The 21,879-nt window shown below is 46.2% G+C and overlaps 2 protein-coding genes across 7 annotated transcripts in view; one reads left to right on the top strand and one right to left on the bottom strand.

The window, feature by feature from the left end:
- Positions 1–6,762, bottom strand: part of COPA (coat protein complex I subunit alpha) — a 50,396-nt gene extending 43,634 nt beyond the window's left edge. Inside the window, exons 1-3 of one of the 2 annotated variants that reach the window (XM_022559232.2) lie at positions 6,629–6,762; positions 3,767–3,880; positions 3,505–3,578 (exon numbers count right to left, since the gene is read on the bottom strand). In XM_022559232.2, the coding sequence (XP_022414940.1) occupies positions 3,505–3,578; positions 3,767–3,880; positions 6,629–6,668 (228 nt within the window). In that variant the 5' untranslated portion in view covers positions 6,669–6,762. The remainder of the gene's footprint in view (positions 1–3,504; positions 3,579–3,766; positions 3,881–6,628) is intronic. The other variant, XM_022559233.3, reaches the window with a different exon arrangement.
- A 36-nt stretch (positions 6,763–6,798) lies between these two features.
- On the top strand, positions 6,799–21,772 carry NCSTN (nicastrin). Of its 5 annotated transcripts, XM_089912803.1 has the most exons (18): positions 6,923–6,978; positions 7,457–7,484; positions 8,216–8,320; positions 12,281–12,404; positions 12,769–12,957; positions 13,384–13,529; positions 14,281–14,431; positions 14,726–14,835; positions 15,093–15,245; positions 15,917–16,021; positions 16,205–16,282; positions 17,134–17,306; positions 18,762–18,864; positions 18,979–19,074; positions 19,383–19,470; positions 19,735–19,889; positions 20,129–20,341; positions 20,970–21,772. In XM_089912803.1, exons 4-18 carry the CDS (start codon positions 12,353–12,355, stop codon positions 21,090–21,092), a joined length of 1,935 nt encoding a protein of 644 aa, XP_089768929.1. In that variant the 5' UTR covers positions 6,923–6,978; positions 7,457–7,484; positions 8,216–8,320; positions 12,281–12,352; the 3' UTR covers positions 21,093–21,772. The 5 variants fall into 5 exon arrangements, with proteins under 5 accessions (XP_022414942.1, XP_089768924.1, XP_089768922.1 ...); XM_022559234.3 differs by lacking the exon at positions 7,457–7,484 and having other exon boundaries at positions 6,799–6,978; positions 12,836–12,957; XM_089912798.1 differs by lacking the exons at positions 7,457–7,484; positions 20,970–21,772 and adding an exon at positions 20,452–20,630 and having other exon boundaries at positions 6,799–6,978; positions 12,836–12,957.
- The last annotated feature ends 107 nt before the right edge of the window (positions 21,773–21,879 follow it).

Below are 21,879 nucleotides of genomic sequence, written 5' to 3'. Positions count from 1 at the left end.
CTTTTTCTCTGGTAAGAAACCATCTGTATTTGATAACGTAAGGCAAAATCCTTATCTAAGGCTCAACTTGAAATTCTTCTTTCTACTGCATTACTGTGTTCTTAGCTTGAATACAGATCCCTTACTTAGTGCTTACCTATCACCTTAGCTCAGGATAAGAAAAAGTAGGATGGATATGACTGCAAAGGAAACAATGATATAATATACAGCATCATCTTTTGTTAGACTCCTAACTTGATGGCAAATGATGTCCATACATTCATGGTCTGTACTCATCTATCATGTAAACATATTTTAACTCATCACTATGGAAAATACTGCATTGCTCAGTTAGGCTGAGCTAAGCAGAAAAATATCATATTCAGATAAGAAATTAAGCCAACTACCAAAGTATCAGGCATCAATGGACACAATTGAGGAAGACGCTGAAACCAGGACCATAAGTGTACAACAGCTCACACTTCCCATCCAGAAAAACTCCCAAAAATGTAAAAATAAGAGGTCAGATGCCTTTTTTCCTTCTATAACATTTAACGCTTGTTTATAATCTATCTAGGCCAGCTTGTTACTATTCTTTCCTATTTTTACTTAAAAACTGTTAAATTTTCTTTCATAAATCACAAAAGGTAATCCCATTTCCTGTAACAAATTTGAATAACCCTTAAGTCTGATTGTCCAAAAAAGAATGTAAGCTCCCTAAAGGTGGGGTCCTTGTCCATCATGCTCAACACTATACCCCTAGCACGTAACATAACAGCTAACACTTAGTACATGCTCAAAAGGTATGTGCAGCAGAAATGAGAAAAGGTAAATAACATGAAAAGTGAAAATATTCCAGTACCTTCACCTTCATCTGTTGAGTCATCTATAAATAAATATACATGTACACAGTGGAGTTTGAGTTTCACACAAAAATTAGATCATACCATAAATACTATTCTGTAACTAGCTTTTTTTTTTTTTTTTTTTTTTTTTGCGGTATGTGGGCCTTTCCCGTTGCGGAGCACAGGCTCCGGACGCGCAGGCTCAGCGGCCATGGCTCACGGGCCTAGCCGCTCCGCGGCATGTGGGATCTTCCCGGACCGGGGCACGAACCCGTGTCCCCTGCATCGGCAGGCAGACTCTCAACCACTGCGCCACCAGGGAAGCCCTGTAACTAGCTTTTTTTCCTCTTATAGAGTTCAGTATTTTAAACTTTCATATTTCTAGCTTCAAACTGTCTTGACTCCTTTATAGTCCTCTATCAAATTCCAGCACTGTGAATTCTGAAAGACCTATAGGGTTTTTAGACCTTGGCCATTTGTAATTCCTGCCTTTCTCTTTGTAAATCAGGATTATACTAATATTACATTTATCTGAGTATAGCAAACAATATTATGGTCCATAAACATAACTTTTCGAGATAATCTCACTTTCATTAGAGAAATATAAATTTAAACCACAGCATAATAGCAGTACACACCCAACAGCTAATTCCTTTATTTAATAACAGCTTTAAGATATAACTCAAATCCCATCTAATTCACCCATTTAAAGTATAGAATTCAGTGTTTTTTTTTAATACATTCATAGTTGTTCAACCATCAGCACAATAAATTTTAGAACATTTCATCACCCCCAAAAGAAAACTATACCCATTAGTAGTCCTCATTTTCCCCCAACCCCCCACCAAACTCCAGACAACCATTAATCAACTTTCTGTCTCTACTGATTTGCTCTACTGATCTGGATATTTTGTACAAATGAAAGATAACTCCTTTTCAAAAATTTAATGATTTGGGGAAAAACAATTTTTTCTTCAATGTCATTCAGTATTTTTCTTAAACAGATCATAAGGAACCCAAGTTAACCATTATTAATACTTAATGGTCATCACTTTACTAGAAATATTACAAGGAAGTGATACCCTTAGGAGCTTTTGAGGCCTATCAGGTGATTTGAGCTTCCACTAACTGCCCCCGGGATCAGTGCCTAAAACCTAGAAACCAGAAAGAACTGTCCTTCCTATAATTCTAATGCCTCTTTTCTCTACAGGCAGCTGTCACTTTTCACGCCTGTCACCTAAGTTCTTCTGTATAATTTATAACTCCCTGAGGTAGCTTATGAAGACTATTTTTTTCATGAAGTAAATTTTTCTGGTTCAGTTAGATACAACCATCTCCTCTCCCATTTATTTGTTTGTTTATTCATTTATTTACTTATGGCTGCGTTGGGTCTTCACTGCTGCGCGCAGGCTTCCTCTAGTTGTGGTGAGTGGGGGCTACTCTTCGTTGCGGTGCATGGGCTTCTCATTGCAGTGGCTTCTCTTGTTGTGGAGCACAGGCTCTAGGCACGCGGGCTCAGTAGTTGTGGCTCATGGGCTCTAGAGCACAGGCTCAGTAGTTGTGGCACACAGGTTTATCTGCTCCGCGGCACGTGGGATCTTCCCAGACCAGGGCTCGAACCTGTGTCCCCTGCATTGGCAGGCGGATTCTTAACCACTGCACCACCAGGGAAGTCCTATTTATTTATTTATTTATTTATTTATTTATTTGGTTGTGCCATGTCTTAGTTGCGGCACGTGAGCTCCTTAGTTGCGACCAGCAGGCTCCTTAGTTACAGCTCACGGGCTCCTTAGTTGCAGCTCACAGGCTCCTTAGTTGTGGCTAACCGGCTCCTTAGTTGTAGCACACGGGCTCCTTAGTTGTGGCATGCATGTGGGATCTACTTCCCTGACCAGAGATGGAACCCAGGCCCCCTGCATTGGGAACGTGGAGTTTTAACCACTGTGCCACCAGGGAAGTCCCCCATCTCCTCTCCATTTTTAATGTTACTGCTTAAGCTCATGCTCTGTTCATTTCCCACATGGACTTTTATAAGGGTCTCCTAACTGGTATCTGCCTCCAGTCTTGCCCAATTCACCCAATCTTTTCTCTATACTGCCACTCAAGTAACCTTTTCAAAAAAATGTGAATCTGATATCACTCCTCTACTTAAAACGCCTTTAATGACTCATTGTTTTTTGTATGATAACATCTAAACTTCTGAGCACTACAAAGAGATACTCCATAACCTGGCCCTTCTCATCTTCTGCTCCTTCTCTCACCTTTTGTCCAGATTTTATCCACACAAAACTAATTATAGTTTCTCAAATGTATCCAGCTATGTCATACCTTTTTGTCTTTGTACCGACATTGTCCTTCCCTATTTCACTTTGGTTATCTCTCTATTGTATTACTCACTAAACTGTACATGCTATTATTTGGCTATATATTTAACTCCTCCATTAGAATAAAAGCTCTTCAGAGCAGAAACCACTTCTTATTTATTTTTGAATTCCAAAAATATAAAACAGTGCCTGCTACACAGTAAGCATTCAATAAATGTCTGCTGGATAAGTCCTCTGGATAATGTCAAAAGCCTGAGCTCTGTATGAATGAGATGTCTGGGTTTTTAGTCCCTTCCATAATTCCCAAACTTCACATTGCCTGTCTTTTACTCCCAGTCATGACAGACCCTCTATACCTTAATCTTATAGTCATCTCCTCCAGAGACAAACAGTGGCTGCTGCTTATGGAAGTCAATGCCTCGTACTGGACCTGGGGAAGAAGGCAGGCAATACACGTTAAAGAGAGTTATACTTCCTAGTCTCTAAGGTGATTCTTATTCAGAATTTTCCAGTTCTATCCCTCCCATGCTCTATAATCCTAAAGAAAGTTGAAACTACTCCAGAAGACAATAAATATTTACATCTCTTTTAGCTTCCTCCTAGAAACTGTTATCTTACCATCATGTTCATCAAACTTGTCAATGAGGGTACACATCCGATAGTCCCATAACTGAATGACCCCGTTGTGTAAACTGGTCAGGATCCAGGGTCTTTTGGGGTGAAAACTGAGTCCTGGGCGAAAAAAGACAGACAATGATCCAATGAGCTAAATAAGCCCCACGATGTCACCTCCTGCCAACTCTGATAAGAAAACAGGACAGCTAGGTTGACCCTAGGTTCATACATTCATTGATTGGATGCCACACACTGTGAATTTTATGGTATTAACATGCTGGATTTTTTGTTATATTTCTTTAGATACTGTTGGGCTTTGGTTTAGGATGCAGTTACTTGGAATTAGTTGGTCCTTTTGAGGCTTGCTTTTTAAGTTTTGTTAGGATGGGTCCATAGCAGTCTTTAGCTTAGGCCTAATTTGGCACCACTATTAAAGCAATACCCATTTGAAATCTCTATATCATGCCCTATAGTATCAGGAGGTCTATATTGGCCAGTATGTGAGCTCAATATGGGATTGTTCTGCCTTCTGCTCTCTAGTGATTCTTTCCCAGGCTTTGGGTCATTTCTTCACATGCATGTGCAGATTAGTACTCAAAGTCCTGACAGGATCCCCTGCAGAACTCTAGGGTTCTCTGTGCAGCTCCCTCTTCTCTAGTATTTTGCCCAGCAACTTCTAGCTGTCTTGACTTCCCTGAACTCTAAACTCTGTCTCCTCAGTGAGACCACGGGGCTCTTCCCCACTCCCTGTACTGCAGCCTGGAAACTCTCTCCAGGTAGTAAGCTAAAACAATCATAGGACTCATCTTGTTTATTCCCTTCTCTCAAGAATCACTCTCGCACTGCCTGTTGTCCAATGTCTGAAAACCTTTGTTTCACACATTTTGTTCAGTTATGCAGGTATTTAAGGTGGGAAGACAAACCTGGTCTCTCTTACTCCATCATGACTGGAAATGGAAGTCCACAGAAGTAACAACTGCTAACAGTTTGGACTGTAGTCGTTCAGGTTTTTAATGCAATCCATATCATTTTATGAAAATGGAGATACCATTATAATGTTCTGCAAACTTCTTTCCTCACTTAACTATATACAATGGATCTCACTACATTTAAGTACATATAAATGTAGACTCATTCTTTTTAATAACTGCAAGGTATAAATGCACCACATTTTAAAATTATTCTACTCATGGGCATTTAAGTTTTTTCTCTTAACTTTTATCTACCAGAAAATAGGACCTAATGAAGATGCTTCCACACATAATCTAGCCTATTTGCATTATTACTGATTTAGGCTAAAGACTGGAAATGAGATTGTTCAGGAATAGGGTATGTGAATTTCACATTTTGGTAGATACTATCTGATTGCAAAAAGATTGTATCAACATACAGTCTCACCAAGTTTCTGAAGGTACCCATTTTGCACACATTGGTCAACATGGGATGTTATCACCTATTTGTTGTTTTGCTTGCTTTACTAATCTAAGACCACTTCTTTCATTATTAGTGAGATAAAGAGTATTTTCATTTATTTATTGAACATTTTTATTTCTTATGCTACACTTTCCATTAGGTTATTCATTCCCCCCGCCGTTATATACAGGAACACTCATTAATGGATATTTACTCTCAAATATTTTGATATCCTCCCCCCCCACCCCGACTTTCCTTCCCTACTGCCCGATAAGAAATTAGGAGCAGAAGAGAAAACTCGAGGATTATAAAGACCCATTTCAACCATCCAGGAATTCTTAATGGTGCTCTTCTTCATAACCAAGATTCCCAAGAGACTTAGAATTTGCTCAGAATCTATTCTTACATTAATAATGGCATCCAGTTTCCGAGCTATCGAGTCTACGCCAGTCACCTTTCATATAGTTTCTCATTTTAATTCTCTCTATAAAAGAATGCTAATTATTCACATATTACAGATGAGGAAATAGATTTAGAAATGTTAAGTTGCCCAAGGTCGTGCAGTTCATTACCGAATGTTTCAGGATTCCAAAGCAAGCCCACCTGACTCCAAACAGCAAATTTCTAACCACTTTACTATGCTACATTTAAAAATTTTTTTATTTTATATTACTAAATATTCAAGATACAAATCTTTTCCCCAAGTCTCTGCCTTTCTCATTCTAACATTCTAAGAGACTACTGCTGCAATTTCAGTTGTTTGTCCTCCACCTCCATCCACTGATGCACAAGTTTTAGAGTTGTCATATTCAGGAAATAAAAATAAAGATGCCCAGTTAAATTTGAATTTCAGATAAAAAGTGAACAATACTAAAAAGTTATTCGCTTTTTATCTGAAATTCAAATCCAATTAGGCATCCTCTATTTTATCCGGCAAACTGAGACTTAACAATGTCCTGTTTCCAGGTAGGCAATAGAGCCCAATGGAGGCACTGGATGTTGATACGGTGCAGCCCAAGGCCTCCTTAAGAGAGGTAGCCAGTGCTCGTCTCTGAAAAACGTAGAGTTGGACACGAATAGCAGAGGTCGAGACTCGATCCCCAGGGCCACTCTCTACAACACAATCATCAAAAAACCAACAGGTCACAGGGCCTTGGGAGCAGAATAAAAGTCGCGGCACAGGCCCCAGAAGAGGAGGGGAGGAGGAGCGAAGCTAAGGAACCTCCTGCGGTTCGTTAACCACTACAGGAAAATCGAATCCAGAGGGCACGCCAAAGAAGACAGGACTGCAGGTGAACCGCCCGCCAGGCCTAACCTCCCTCGGTCCCATCTTCCTCTGGTTCGCAAGGTGGGCCCAATTCAGCCCGTTAAGTCTACCTTCTCTCTCTTCCCCGGTGACAGCGCCCGCCCCTGACATCCAGCCTCCGTTCTCCCCCTTTTAATCTCCATTACCTTTGACCCGCGCACTCTTGGTCTCGAATTTGGTTAGCATCCTTCAGATCTCCGGCTTCGACCTGTTAATCCGAGCCCTGACACTCCCTGCTGTCCTTTGGTTGCCTCCACGTCAGCGTCCCAGAGCCCCGACTCCCGGAAGTTCCCCAGACACGAACTTCCGGCCCCAGGAGCTCCGGGCCACAGAGACGGCGCCATTGTTGGCCTAGAGAGGCCACTGCCGGACAAGGAGGGAACCAAGGCTTCCGCTCAACCGAGACGCAAGATGGCCACAGATGGCGGCGGCTGTATGGCCGACCTGGGAAGTCGGAGTCTCCTTCGCCTTGTGTCTTTCTGCGTCCTACTGGCAGGTGAGACCTACCCCGCCCGTGAGCTCCAGTTTGTAAGAAGAATCCTCCGGATCTGGCCGGCCCGAGCGCTGCCGTCTCCCTTCTGGTCCCCGCAGCCCCTCCGTCCCCCCACCCTGTAAATCCTCTTTCTCTTTCGTTCCCACGACAGAAGTTCCCCCTTTGCCTGGACCTGAAGGTCCCTTCTCCCCCGCGGCACGTCGTGTAGACCAATTTCCTCCTCCAGGCCTTTTCCTGGACTTCCAGCCTCACTTTCTCTTACTTTGTCCGGGTATCTCGTTTCCCCCACGGCCCCAGCCACCCCACGCACAATCAGAAAGGACAGGTGTTAGTTAGCGTTCAGCTTTCTTCCCAGTGCGTTTAGACTTTTAAGATAAAAGCGCTTGGTTCTGTGGGTGCATTGCGGCGCTTAGGAAGGTAAATGCCTTATTTCTTTCTCTGTTATTCCACTGTAAACCCGCGTCCCTGTCCTTCACCTCAGTTTGTCCCATCAATAAAGTGAAACTAAGGTAAGATATTAGTTCTCTTAACTGTCTATGTCGTGAAATAATGACTCAAGAAACTTTAGCCATTTATAATGTGCACAGGTGTTGGCTTACACCCATTTATTTTCTGGTATATGGCTTTCTAGTTGGTCAAGCCCTAAAATACAAACATGCCTGTTTATAACCACGACGATATCTTCCCCCAAATTGAGATTGTTTGTTTTAAAAATCCCCAAAGGAGAAACTAGCTGCCTCGCACTGTGGGCACACACAAATGACTTACTGATGTTAGATTAACTGACAGTGTGTTTGGCATAAGTTTTCTCCCAGTTCCATTCAGACCCCTGGAAAAATGTCTCAAGAAGATTTTTTTTGCTGTTGTGATCTATATTCTTAGACTGGCACCCATTTATTAACTAATCAGTCATGTACATACAGAAGAGAAAAGCAGAAGTGTGGTTGTCCATGCAACCAGAAGCAGGTACACCTGAGGTTAAATACCTTTCCTTTGACAAATCAAGTTTTTTGTCTTTTAGCTTCAATGTCAGTTGCTTTATGATTTGTAGTAACCCTCTGTGGTACATAGCTGGGTGCATTTATTTGTTCCAATAATGTGCCCAGGAGGTGAGAAGAATAGACATTAGTCCCATTTTAGAAAGTATGATATACTCAAGCCATACAACAAATTTGTGACATGATGAAGGCTAGTACCAATGTCTCTCAATTTCTTCTTACACTTTTTATCTTCTGATCAGGTTTGTGCGAAGGAAACTCAGTGGAGAAGAAGATCTACATCCCCTTAAATAAAACAGCTCCCTGTGTCCGTCTGCTCAACGCTACTCATCAGATTGGCTGCCAGTGTGAGTTGAGGTTGGGATTTGTGTTCGTGGCCATTGATATTTCAGTGTGTGCCCTAGGTATAATAATCCAAGTCCTGCTTGGAAGTCGTAGCACACAAATTAGGCGGTTTGGGTAGTAGGTGATAGAGAACCATTTGTCAAACCAGGTGAGATAATTAATAAGAGCAAACATTTAGGAAATGCTACATACAAGGTTCTTACATGTACATCTCATTTAACCATCACAGCAACCCCATAAGTAGGTCCTGTTATTACCCCCATTTTACAAATGATGAAACTGAGTCTTAGTGAAGTTGAATAACTTTTCCAAGATCATTCTGCTATTAAGTGATGAAGCTTGGCTTTGAGCCCCGGTGGTCTAAGTTCTAAACCAGGACTCTTAACCACCCAGTTGGTTAGATAGAAAGTTATAGTCTTTTGTAAGGAGTAAAGGCCTCTTATTCTGTGAAGTCCGCTCATCACCTGCACTCTGAATGCTCTTTTTGGAACCAAAATGGGCTTCCTTAAGGCAGTGAACTCTTTGAAGAAGAAGGCATCGAGAAACCAAATAGTTACACAAGGAAATAGTAAAGGATTTAAATTTGTCTTTATGTTTTGTAAATGTGTTCCAAGACAGGCTACCCTGTCAATGTGGTACGGTTATAAAACTATGAGAGGGAAGAAAGTTGTAATCTGAAGGCTGAATCCCTAGTTCCTTTGCTGCTTAACCTGTTATCTTCAGATTTTGTTCTGTGGATAGTAGCTTTGTCAGAATGTAGTTTTGCAGGGATGCAGGAAACTTAGAGTCAGATCTTGACTTCTTCGTCATCCAGTTGGTTACCTCCGAATTTATTTACTCCTGTAAAAATGGTTAGAATATAAGTGCACAAAGCTGAAAGTCAGACTGCCTTTAATAGGTGTTTATTGATGATGCTGAGTGCGGTCTCAGCAGGACTGTGTGATTGTCTGAAACCTTCCAGTTTGGTTGGAGAAAAGTAGACAGTGGGAAGTGAAGGACTTGCTCAAGGTGGCAATTACTAGTTTTCTAGCCATCCTTCCCCTAGCTATACTCTACATTAATTGTCCATATCGTTACTACAGGAAATACTGGGAGTAGGTTAACTGGTTCCAAACAGTCCCAAATTAATTTTTTTTTTTTTTTTTTGGCGGTACGCGGGCCTCTCACCGTTGTGGCCTCTCCCGTTGTGGAGCACAGGCTCCGGTCACGCAGGCCCAGCGGCCATGGCTCACAGGCCCAGCCACTTCGCGGCATGTGGGATCTTCCCGGACCGGGGCGCAAACCCGTGTCCCCTGCATCAGCAGGCGGACTCTCAACCACTGCGCCACCAGGGAAGCCCCCAAATTATATTTTTGTTGGACCTTGTTTTGTTTTGTTTTTTAATATTTATTTATTTTATTTATGTATTTTATTTATTTTTTTGGCCACGTCAGGTCTTTGTTGTGGCGCACAGGCTTCTCTCTAGTTGTGGCCTGCGGGTTTTCTCTTCTCTAGTTGTGGCGTGCAGCCTCCAAGGCACGTGGGCTCCAGAGCACGTGGGCTCGGTAGTTTGAGGCACGCGGGCTCTCTTGTTGAGGTGTGTGAGCTCATTAGTTGTGGCGCATGGGCTTAGTTGCCCCGCGGCATGTGGGATCTTAGTTCCCTGAGCAGGTATCGACCCCGCGTCCCCTGCATTGGAAGGCGGATCCTTCACCACTGCACCACCAGGGAGGTCCCTGGACTTTGTTCTTAAACTAGATTTGTGAGTAGAAGGGAGCCAGGTCCAGTGTGGGCTGAGATCAGACTGCTGGTCTTGCTGGAACCCCAGTCTAGTGCAAAAGGCTAGGCCCACATCCTCCTGAAGCTGAGCTCTAAGATATCCCCTTTGGGAATGAGTCATTCTGCTGCATGTCCTTAGAGCAGCCCTGTGGGAAGCAAAGCAGTAGCCTCTAGAGATAAAGCCTGGTGCCAACACAGTGGGGCTGGACTCTGGACACTTCCTCATTAAGATCTTGTTTCCTTTCCAACATACTTATTTCTCAGTCTTACTTCATATCTGTCCATCCTGAGCAAGCTACACCTGCTTAAATTTGGAGAGAAAGACCTAGATTTGATTTTCTGATTTTGATGCTCTATTTCTGTTGGACCCTTTTAAAAGTGCTCATAAGGGGGTACCTGTAGCTTTCTTTACTTTCCTTCCTTTCTTTCCTTTTTTACTCTTTTCCTACAGTATGAGATGAATAGGGGTGGAAAATCTCCTCCTCATTGAAGGACCAGAGAAAGTAAATAAGTTATTTAAGACTACACAGTCACCAGTGGGAACCCAGTGTCCAATCCAGGTTTTTTCAGGCCTGTGTTATAGCTTGTCTTCTTCCTGTCCTCCTTGGAGCTGAAGTTACATATTTTTTATCTGCCAGATGAGCTTTTCCTTTTCTTGTGTTTTAAATGCTGTGGCATGCACTGTTGTCTATTGTTTTACTTAGAACTGCCATTTGGTAGCTAAATCTTTACCAAAGTTATTCCAGATTCTGATTTTCCTTTATGTTTTATCACTATCAACATGAACTTATGAAGTATTTGCTATATATGACTTAGTTGAATGTTGGGGACCTGCTTCTATATCTAGATTTTACCAGATCCCATGGGAGAAAAATTCTTCATGGCTGGCAGTCTGAAAAGTATCTGTGGGTTTTGTCTCTTGCAAGTTACAAGTATTCCAGTGTCTTGGTTTAGAGCCATAATTCTCATGCCTAATAAAGGACCATGTGATGTGTTTTGAAATTACACATGCTTGGGTCTCACCTTTAGAGATTTAAATTGAGTAGATCTGAGGTAAAGCACAAGCATCTCTATTTTTTAAAACTCCAAAGTGATTCTGATATGTAGCCAGGGTTGAGAAATACTGCTCTAAAACAATTTATGAGTAACACATCCAGTTTTGAGTGGGGAGGAAACTTGTGGGGAGACCCTAGGATGTCTCTACATGGATCACTAGGGACTTGAGGGTATTGCTACATAGAACTCAAGGCATTCTGGACTGGATCGTCCATCCTCTAGAGCGGTGCCTTCCAGTCTTTGTCATGAAACATATAGAAAATGTTATTTGGGACTTCCCTGGTGGTACAGTGGTTAAGACTCTGAGCTCCCAATGTAGGGGGCCCAGGTTCGATTCCTGGTCAGGGAACTAGATCCCACGTGCATGCCGCAACTAACGAGCCTGCCTGCCACAACTGAGACCAGGTACAACCAAATAAATAAACAAATGTTTAAAATAAAAGAAAATGTTATTTGTAGAGCATCCTGGGGTAATGGATGAGTCTGCTCCTGGCCTGGGGTGACCAGTGTAGGGTTTTTGGAAACCCTCGGTCCCCAGCAATGAGAGGACTCGATATCAGCACACCTAATCTATTCAAGGCCCATCATTTGGGAAACTATTCTACAGAACTCCTTGAACTTCTTGATTAACCTTTCTCAAAACTGGCCAAAAGCAAGTCAAGTCATTTCCAAATAGGGCAAAGGAATGGAGATCCAAGGAGGCTATGAGGCCAAGGAAATCTACACATATGTTTTCACAAAGGAAGATTCAGTGCTAGAACTCTAAGCTTGAGATCTAGATCCTGCCATTTCATGGAGAAAATGCATGTGTAAAGACTTTGGTGTCTGCTGTTACAGAATCTTGTATATGTGGCTAAATGAGGTTGAGGGAAGAGGGCAAGAAAATGAAGATCGTAGAGCCTTTCTGACATTTAACAAACAAGGCCTCTAATGAGTAGACTTCGGGCCTCTTTTGTCCTCCATTCCCTCCTAGTAGCCTTCAGATGGAGCCAGGGCAATTCAGCCTTTCAGTTACAGTCCAGAGTTGGCTGCATTACACAATGTCTTGTGACATTTTGTGGGGGGGATAAATGATCTGCAGAGTCAGTGAAGCAAAGTCAGAATGGTCAGCTGTGGTTGCTTTAATTTGACCCATTCTGTTCTGGCAGCTTCCGTTAGTGGGGACACAGGGGTTATCCACGTAGTACAGAAGGAAGAAGACCTACAGTGGGTGTTGACCGATGGCCCTAACCCCCCTTATGTGGTTCTGCTGGAGGGCACGCTCTTTACCAGGTAAGAACTCTGTGTTCCTGCTGAGGAAATGCATCCAGAGAGGGGAAGTGTCGGTGAACAGTCCTCACACTTGTGAGTGAAAACTTCCCTTGGCTGCCCTGGTCCGATCAGGGCAGGGGGTGGAGTGATCCTCTGAAGAAAAGATGGGCCATTAAAAGGAATCGTCTCGGTGACCTTGTAAGTAGAGCTCTAGTTGAATACAGACCCCAGGGAGGAAGAAGGGGTGCACAGAGACAGGGTAGATGAGATTAAGCCCTGAGTTCAGATCAGGTCATGGTTCTCACTCAGAAGCTAAGATACCGAAAAGACAAGAAATGAGTCGACAGTGTTGATTCCCCTAACTCCCCATTTGTTTCCATCCTAGGGGGCAGGATGTCGGGCTGCCTGATAACCTCCCTGCCTTCGTTCATGGCATTGTCACCCTATTCCAGGAATCTGATGGAGAAGCTGAAGGGGAGAACCAGCCGAATTGCTGGTCTTGCAGTGTCTTTAGCCAAGCCCAGTCCTGCCTCAGGCTTCTCTCCTAGTGTGCAGTGTCCCAATGATGGGTTTGGTAAGAGCCCCAAGGGATCAGGGGAGCCTGCTGTCACCCAAAGCTCATTGTTGCTTCATTGTCACATCTTGGAGGGCTTGGGAAGAGGTGTGCGTCTGTCTGTGTATAGTGTGAGCAACTGACTCCCAAACAGAAGATTCGTTTGTTTGTCTTTACCACTCATCCCTTCTCTCTCCTGCTCACCTTTCTTCTGCTTACCTTCCATCCTCCCTTTTTGTCACATGCTCAGATCCCTAACTGCCCAGCTTAGGGCTCCCTGATACCAGTGTCTGTTTTACTGTAGGTGGTGATAGGTTGATACTTGCTTTGAGTCACTGCCTCCTTCAGAACTCTTAGTCCCAATCCTATGATATCCTAGCCCTCCTTCCTTACCTGGTCCCTGAGTGCTTCGTGTCCCAACATCCTATCCCCTGTCCTCCCTTTCAGGTGTTTACTCCAACTCCTATGGGCCAGAGTTTGCTCACTGCAGAGAGATAGCATGGAACCCCCTGGGCAATGGCTTGGCTTATGAAGACTTCAGTTTCCCCATCTTCCTTCTTGAAGATGAAAATGAAACCAATGTCATTAAGCAGGTAATGACTCTGCCAGCTCCTAGCAATTCCACTTAGAAAGAGAATTATTTTTTAGGCTCTTCTCCTGTTTAGAGAGAGTCTTATTCTACTAGTACACCCTCTGAAAAACAGTTGCTCCAGGAAGAGCCAAGAGGTTTATTTTTCTCACATTCCCCTGTCTCTCTCCTGTCTGAAATTATAGCATTAAATATAACATTTAGACTGGAAGAAAACATAAAGAATACTTAATATGAGATAAGGTATAGAGTCCTGGTTAAGAACCCTTAGTGTGGTAAGAAAGAGCATTGGACTAGAAATTGAGAGATTCAATTCAGTAATTTCTGAAATTCTTTTTAGCTCTAATGTTCTCTAATTCTAATCTAATGTTCTCTAATTTTGATACATAGAGCAGTTAAGAGATTTGTCCAAAGTTACATGGTGAGTTGATGTGCAAGCATCTTGAATTTCATTTTTCATCTCTCAATTTGGTGCTCTTTACAGCAAATCACATTAGGAACAGTGGCTGAAGCTCCAAATTGGGGCAGGCCATTGGTATAGGGTAATTTCATCTGCCCCAACTAAGTCATTGACTCTGTGCTCCTTGGCACCTCTTGGTGAGTTTTTCTCTTTGACCTTATAGCTCCTGTGGTTGTACCAGGACAACTATAGCTCAGGGACAGATGTGGGAATGGAGCTGGGCCCTCCTCCTTCTGGGAGTTATGGGATGGACTCCACAGCTAGCCACCTCATCAGGGTTCATCTCCCCTTGTAGTGCTACCGCGATCACAACCTGAGTCAGAACGGCTCGGCACCGGCCTTCCCACTGTGCGCCATGCAGCTCTTTTCACACATGCACGCCGTCATCAGTACCGTCACCTGCATGCGACGCAGCTTCATCCAGAGCTCCTTCAGCATCAACCCAGGTAGGACAGGTCCGAGGCGAGCTGGGTGCCCTGGGGTGGGGAGGAGGGGTCAGGCCAGGGAATGTGGGCGAGACCACTATCGAGATAGAGTGGGCACAGGTAGGGAGCACTGGGTGGGAGAAGTGGAAACAGTTCTACACAATCGAGGCAGCTTGTCCCAGAAGTGGATGGTGGCAGAGAAACCAACGTGGAAGAGTGGAGACAGAAAATGACTTACAGAGAGGTCTTCTGGGCCTTCTCTGTAGCTACCTTCTCCCTTACCTGTTGATCTCTCACTGTCTATATCCTGCTCAGAAATCGTCTGTGACCCCCTGTCCGACTACAACGTATGGAGCATGCTTAAGCCTGTAAATACCTCTGAGACATTGGAGCCCGATGACAAGGTTGTGGTGGCTGCCACCCGGGTGAGTGTTGGCCCCTGGTCAGGGTGAGCAGGGCTGGCACAGAAAGGGCAGGCAGGCCTGTTTTGGGCATATCAGGTGTCTGAGTTGCTACAGTGGGGAGCCTCAGACAGAGGGATCTGGGCTGTGGGACTCTGGGGTTCTAGCCATCGCCACAGGACATGAATATTTTCTTGGCCAGAACAGGAGAGGGGGACTGGGGCCTGCCCCGAATTTCCATTTTCAAAGTGTACCTCCCCTGCTTTGTCTGCCGTGCCCAGCTGGACAGTCGTTCCTTTTTCTGGAATGTGGCCCCAGGGGCTGAAAGTGCCGTTGCCTCCTTCGTCACTCAGCTGGCTGCAGCTGAAGCTCTGCAGAAGGCACCCGATGTGACCACCCTGCCCCGCAATGTCATGTTTGTCTTCTTCCAAGGGGTGAGGGCTCTTTGGCTGGGGTGGGATGGCTGGGAAGGAGCGGGTGGTAAAGATGGGAGTGGCTATTGTTTGGGGAAGATTCAGCACTTGACTGAATTGTTATTCACCAGAGAGCTTCTGGATGTGTCTATGTGTGTCTCCCTTTCAGATTCCCCCACTGTAGGAAGCCTTTGCACCCTGACCTGGAATTGGTATACTGCCAACTCCCTCACTCCCCCACGGATACGGTCTATTTGAAACATTCTTTTACATTCTCTAGACCCTTTCCCTGCCTCCTCCACCCAAGAGCCCTGAGGCTCCTGCCTCTCCCCACTGCCACCACAGACTGGCCCTAGGGTAAAGGAACAGCAGCCGTGGCTCAGTCGGCGGAGGTGGGGGAGAAGCAAAAAGCAGACAGTTAACAGCTGATGTTTGCCCTGGGCCTCCACTTAGGCTGCTCTCCCCACATCTGGGCTCAAGAAGTCCTGTGACACATACATGTGAGGCATAGCCACAGCTGGGAGCTGGGGTAGGGAGGAGGGCAGAGTCACATGACTAAGCTGGACAGCAGTTGAGATGACACAGACAGTAACCTTTGTAACTACAGCTTTGATGATCTGGCCCCAAGGCACTGAGACTGCTCTAACACTTTGGAATATCTGTTCCCTTTCCCACCCGTCTCCATCCCTCAGGAAACTTTTGACTACATTGGCAGCTCAAGAATGGTCTACGATATGAAAAATGGCAAGTTTCCTGTGCAGTTAGAGAACATTGACTCATTCGTGGAGCTGGGACAGGTGTGCAGCATGTATCCTCCACCCCTTCCTTCCTACCTCCTAAAGCTTCACCTCTGCTATTCTCTTGTACCCACTGCAGGTGCCACCACCTCTTCCCTTGACTTCTGATCCCACTCTTTTCTCCCCGATATGGGCCAGAATGGGAGACTAATTATAAATGTTGCTTCTTCATCTTCCCCTCAGGTGGCCTTAAGAAATTCACTAGAGCTTTGGATGCACACAGACCCCATGTCTCAGAGAAATGAAACTGTACAGAACCAGGTAATCTGAGCATCTCTTCCCCTCACTTCCCGTTTCAACAGCTCAGAATATGGGCACCCTCTCGCCCTGGCCCTATCCGCACCAGCCTCCAGGGCCTGTGAAACAGGACCTTAGGTTGGGTGTTGGCCAAAGGGTGAACACCCGGCTGTTACAGCTCCCCGGGAAAAACCATGAGTTCAGCTCCTGTCACTGGTTCCCTGGGATGGATGGTCCTCTGATCATTCGGTGCCTAGTGAACTATCACTGCCCATTAAGGACAGGGTGTGAGTGGCTCCTTTCTCTCCTGCTGCCCCAGGGACCCAGCTGTCCTGGCTGCCCTTCCTCATCCTGGCTGTGTAAGACTCCCTACCCAAACTGTCTTCCACTTTCCTCACTCCTTGTTCAAGACCCTCTCTCCCTCAAAATAGGTCTGTTTTTTTCCCTGAGGTCCTCTTCCTGCCATGCCTGCTCTGGCTTCTTACAGCCCTTACAGAATGGACTACTGGTGTGGCATTCAGCATTGTTTTGTATTATTTTTTGCTCCTCCAGTTCTACACAGCAAATAATAAGTAAAACATCGGCTGAGGATAAGACAGTGTCCTGAGGACAGTGGGGTTTACCTGTAAATATGAAAAAAAAGAACCCACAGGCCTCTTACTTCTCTGTGCCGTAACTTAAACAGGATGGTGGGAGCTGCAGGAAAATTCAGAGAGCCTTGATCCCAAAAGGCTTGAAGGATTTAGATCTAGGAGAATTTAGGGCTGCTCAACAGGTTGGGGACTTGGAGTAGAGAGTGTTTCAGGTCTAAGAGAGACCTCTTCCTGCTTCCTCTCCCCAGTGCATGCCATCAGCTAATGCCCCTCATCCCCCAGGTGGAGGAGCTCCTGACCACCCTGGAGAAGAGCGGTGCTGGCGTCCCTACTGTAGTCCTCAGGAGGCTGAGTCGGTCCCAGCCTCTCCCACCATCTTCTCTGCAGCGATTTCTTCGAGCTCAAAACATCTCTGGCGTGGTTCTCGCTGACCACTCTGCTGTCTTCCAAAACCAGTAAGAGTCACCTAGTCTGCATCCTCTTTGTTCCCGAAGAGAATCTGTTCTGCAGCCAGAGGTCCATAGAGAGAAATGTCTCTGTGTCAAGAGAGATCACTGCTCGCCCCTGTCCCCACACGACCCTCACCAAAATCTCAGGTCAATCTGTGTTCTTTGCTCAGTGTCTTTTTCACATCTAACCTGGTCCCCGCGTTTGACTTGACATTTCATCTTAGAAAACAGTCCTCACCCTGAGCCCTTTCCTAGCACAATCCTCCTCATTTGTGGTTCCACCTCTCCAAAGCTCTCCAGGGACCTGAGTTCCCCAGGGCTGCCAGCAGAGGGCATCATCTCAAACGCGCGGTGGAATGATGTTGGAGGTTCTTTGGCTGGAGCACAGAGAGCTGTCCCTGCTCTCTATGACCCGCCCAAGGGTGCTGCATACAGTACTCATACTCTGTGAAATGTAACATGTTCTTGCCGTGTGGTAAGTGCACGTGGTTCAGTGTCGGTGTAAAAATGTCCCTACAGCTGAGGGGGCTCCAGCAATAAAGGATGAGGCCCTGGTAGTCACCTCTCTCCTGGTCCTAGGCACCTCTAAACTGCCCCTAACTTGAGGCCTAGGGTAACAGGGGACTTGACTCAGGCTGGATTGCTAAGCCCCCAGCCTCCCTTCCCTTCTCAAAACAGGCCAAGTGAGTTTCTGAGTAAAAATGCATAAGCTCTGGTTCTCCAGCCCCCACCCAGTAGCACCTTCTCATTTATTTAGGGCGGTGACGGTTCTGATACATAGGGTCAGCTCTCTTCTCCAAACCTGTCTTCTGTATCACTTTGTGGTGAGGGGTGAGTCATCATTTGAACATATGTTGGACTTGGCCGTGAGGCTGACTTGATTCTGTGGGGGGCAGGCATTCAGTGATGGTAGAGGCTGGGAGCGCTCTCCTCTTAGCTTCTCTTCTAAGATCTGTCTCCTTGGGGCTTCCCAAGGAGCATCAGGGTGGTTTGACCAAGTGTAGTGTTACATATTTGTGGACAGACCTGCTCGTCCCCCTCTACTCCCAGCCACCTTCAATATGAATGTACATTGAAACAATCATATGATTGCTCTGATAACGTATGGCAGGCTTCTCTGAGAGTCGTCTTAGCCACCCTCCTGTATCTCCGACCCAAATGACACGGAAGTGTCTCCTACGTTTAAAGATCTCCCAGGAAGGAACGGTTCCTGCATTGTGATCTTATTTACCTTTTCTGTCTTGTCGGTCAGGCGAGTCTTTGTATTTAAGCACTCCCACGCTCACTCCTGCTTCGCCATTCTCTACGCCTTCTTCAATATGGAATCCTGATTTCCTCTCTTCCCTCCTCCCTGTATGAGGAAAAATGAGATCCCAAGTTCCTGCAGAAGGGACAGTTGAGGGAGGGAAGGGCAGGGCCCTGGCTGAGTGCAGCCAAGGCTCATGCTGGCTTTCCTGACAGCTATTACCAGAGCATTTACGACACTGCTGAGAACATTAATGTGACCTACCCTGAAGGGCAGAGCCCTGAAGAGGACCTGAACTTTGTGACAGATACTGCCAAGGTAGCACCCACCCGGGCTGGGTGGGAGCATGGGGAACACAGTGCAGACGGCTAGCATGTTTGTGTTGGAGGTCAGAGAACCTGGGCCATTCAGCCACCTCCTCACCTACTACAGGCTCTGGCAGGTGTGGCCACGGTGCTGGGACGTGCACTGTACCAGCTCGCAGGAGGAACCAACTTCAGCCACACCATTCAGGCCGATCCCCAAACGGTAAGAGCAAGTGGGCCCTGGCTCCTTTCTGTCTCTGTTTACACAGCAGGCTACCCCATCCTTTATCCTGGTCCCTTGCCTAGTTTCCCAAACCTTGGCATTCAGCGGCCCTGGATGTGCAGGTGAGGATCACTGATGCCCCAGAGAGCTCTCGGGTGAGCCTCATCTGCATCCTGTGACCAGCCACCGTCTCCCCAACCCCAGTGTCTGGCCAGTCTGGTTCCTACCCCATGACTGGATCTCCACTAATAATTCTTTCCTTGGGCTCCAAGTCACAGGGGTCTCTCTTCTCCCTGTCCCAATCCTAGGTTACCCGCCTGCTCTATGGGTTCCTGGTTAGAGCCAACAACTCGTGGTTCCAGTCTATCCTCAGGCCGGACCTAAGGTCCTACTTGGGTAAGCACCTGGTGTGCGATGGGATCCTTAACGAAGGGAAGGGATAGAGAAAAAGTCATCATTTTGATTTAATCTTTCCTTTCTCCTTTTTCCTATTTTCTTTCCCCCCTGTTTTCCTTTCTTCCTCCTGATATCTGTTGGATCCTTTTCTCTTAACTTTCTCTTCTCTGGCTCCTGCCTGTCCCTGGGCTCTTCCTATCCCTGCCCATCTGCACCCCACCTTCCACCCACCAAATCCTCCCTTCCCTTGTGGTATCTGGTCAGGTGATGGGCCTCTTCAGCATTACATCGCCGTCTCCAGCCCCACCAATACCACTTACGTTGTACAGTATGCCTTGGCAAATTTGACTGGCAAGGTGATCGACCTTACCCGAGAGCAGTGCCAGGATCCGAGTAAAGTCCCCACTGAAAACAAGGATGTGAGTGGTAGTGGACATTGGAGGCGCCCCAAGGGTCCCCTTCCCTTGGGAAAGTTGGTGGATCTCCTAGGCCCAATTGGACCCAAGAGATTGGGATGGAGAGGTGGAGGGTTGCAGCCCTTTGAACTTGAGTATTGAAGAGGCAGTAACCTGGGTAAAAACGGACCATCTAGAGGGTAAAGGGAGTGAGAGAGAGAGGATCCTGTCAGCCCGTTTGCTGTGGCCTGTCTTCTGTGCAGCTGTACGAGTACGCTTGGGTTCAGGGCCCTTTGAATTCCAATGAGACAGACCGGCTTCCCCGGTGTGTGCGTTCCACGGCACGACTCGCCAGGGCCTTGTCCCCTGCTTTCGAATTGAAGCAGTGGGGCTCTACTGAATACTCTACATGGACTGAGAGCCGCTGGAAAGACATCCGCGCCCGGATATTTCTGATAGCCAGCAAAGAGCTGGAGGTGAGACACGGGTTGGGGAGGGTGGGGCGTGGGGGAGGTGGCGGAGGTCTATTTGACCTCTTTTTATTGCCTCTTGTCTCTTACCCCCTTCCATCTCCCATTTGCCCCAGATTTGCCACAAAAACCTGCTGCAAATCTGTCCCTGGTCAGCCAGCATGCGCCATTAGGAAGCTTGTCTTCACTGATAGTTTACGTATGTGTTCATTCTGGACATATGTTCCCATGGAGACCCAAAGAGATATGCCTTCCCCTGTGGACCCTATGTAGCCCTTCCGCAGCTCCACTCCCATCCGGTATGTCCACGAGCCATCGCTAGGACGAGTCAATCTAATAACTTATTGAGCACCTGTCACAAGTGAGTCAGTCACGTAATTGGCCACAAGAGAATCAAAGTCGTGGGCCCTACCTTCTGGATGCTTAAAATCTAAGTAAAAAAGGCAGAAGCAAGGACAGAGGTACTTTACTCCTCTTTTCAAATGGGGAGACGTTGCCTATGATTGCTCAGTACTTGGTGCTTGGAGCCAGCTCTGGAATTCCAGTGCCCTGGCTCCCAGCCCCAAGCAGTTATCCACAACTACACTGAGTTCTGAGAGCACCTTTCTCCTTCCCTGCCCACCCCCTCCTGCAGTTTATCACCCTGATGGTGGGCTTCGGCGTCCTCGTCTTCTCTCTTGTCGTCACCTACTGCATCAATGCCAAAGCCGATGTCCTTTTCATTGCTCCCCGGGAACCAGGATCTGTGTCTTACTGAAGAGGACCCCAGCTTTTCCTGCCAGCTCTGCAGTTCACTTCCTAGATCATCTATCCCACTGGGACATAAACCACTAGTTTGTCACTGGAACCTCTCTGAGCCTGGCTCGGACTGACATTAACATAAAGTGGAACTGCCCAAAAGAGACAGTGAGAGAGAAACGAGTTACCTGCCGCCCCCATCTTCCCCTTCCCATCTCCCCTTCCCTGTGTCTTCTTCCTCACCCCTGCCAAATCCTGGGATGACAAATAGAAGCTTCTTGCTCCTGTTTCGACTCCTAGCTACCTACCCTAACTTTCCCTTCTTCAGGATCCCTCTTCTTTTTCCGTCCCACCTTATACCTCCTTCTGCTCCCCGCCCCTCGCCCCCTTCCTGACCAGGAAGGACTTGAAGGGGTGAATGCCAGGAACAAACTGCAAGGAAGCCCTGAGGAGGACAGGAGCCATCTGTGGGCTGAGCCTCCTGTCTCCCTCCTGCTGTCCTGTCTCAAGGCCCTTAGATGGCACATCAGGGTGGGTGTGCTGCTGGGTGGGTATCCCACCTCCAGCCCACAGTGCTCAGTTGTAATTTTTATTAAGCTGTAATATCTATTTTTGTTTTCTTTTTTCTTTTTGTGTGTGTACGTATACGTGTATACAAATACATAAATAACGAGTCTCATTAAAACAGACTCTCCCACATGTCCTGTACCATTACCTGTTATTCTTCCTGAGCCCCCTTGTTCAGTGATCCCAGATTGGAGTCGTGGAATCGTAACCTCACGTGCTCTCTTCTGAGTCCCCAGAGA

The sequence above is a fragment of the Delphinapterus leucas genome, chromosome 1 (genome assembly GCF_059928025.1).
Source record: "Delphinapterus leucas isolate spDelLeu-1000000601 "Yukka" chromosome 1, BTC_Dleu_Yukka2, whole genome shotgun sequence".
Classification (NCBI taxonomy): domain Eukaryota; kingdom Metazoa; phylum Chordata; class Mammalia; order Artiodactyla; family Monodontidae; genus Delphinapterus; species Delphinapterus leucas.
Note: the sequence above shows the minus strand (reverse complement) of the source record. Positions and strands in the feature narration are given on the sequence as shown.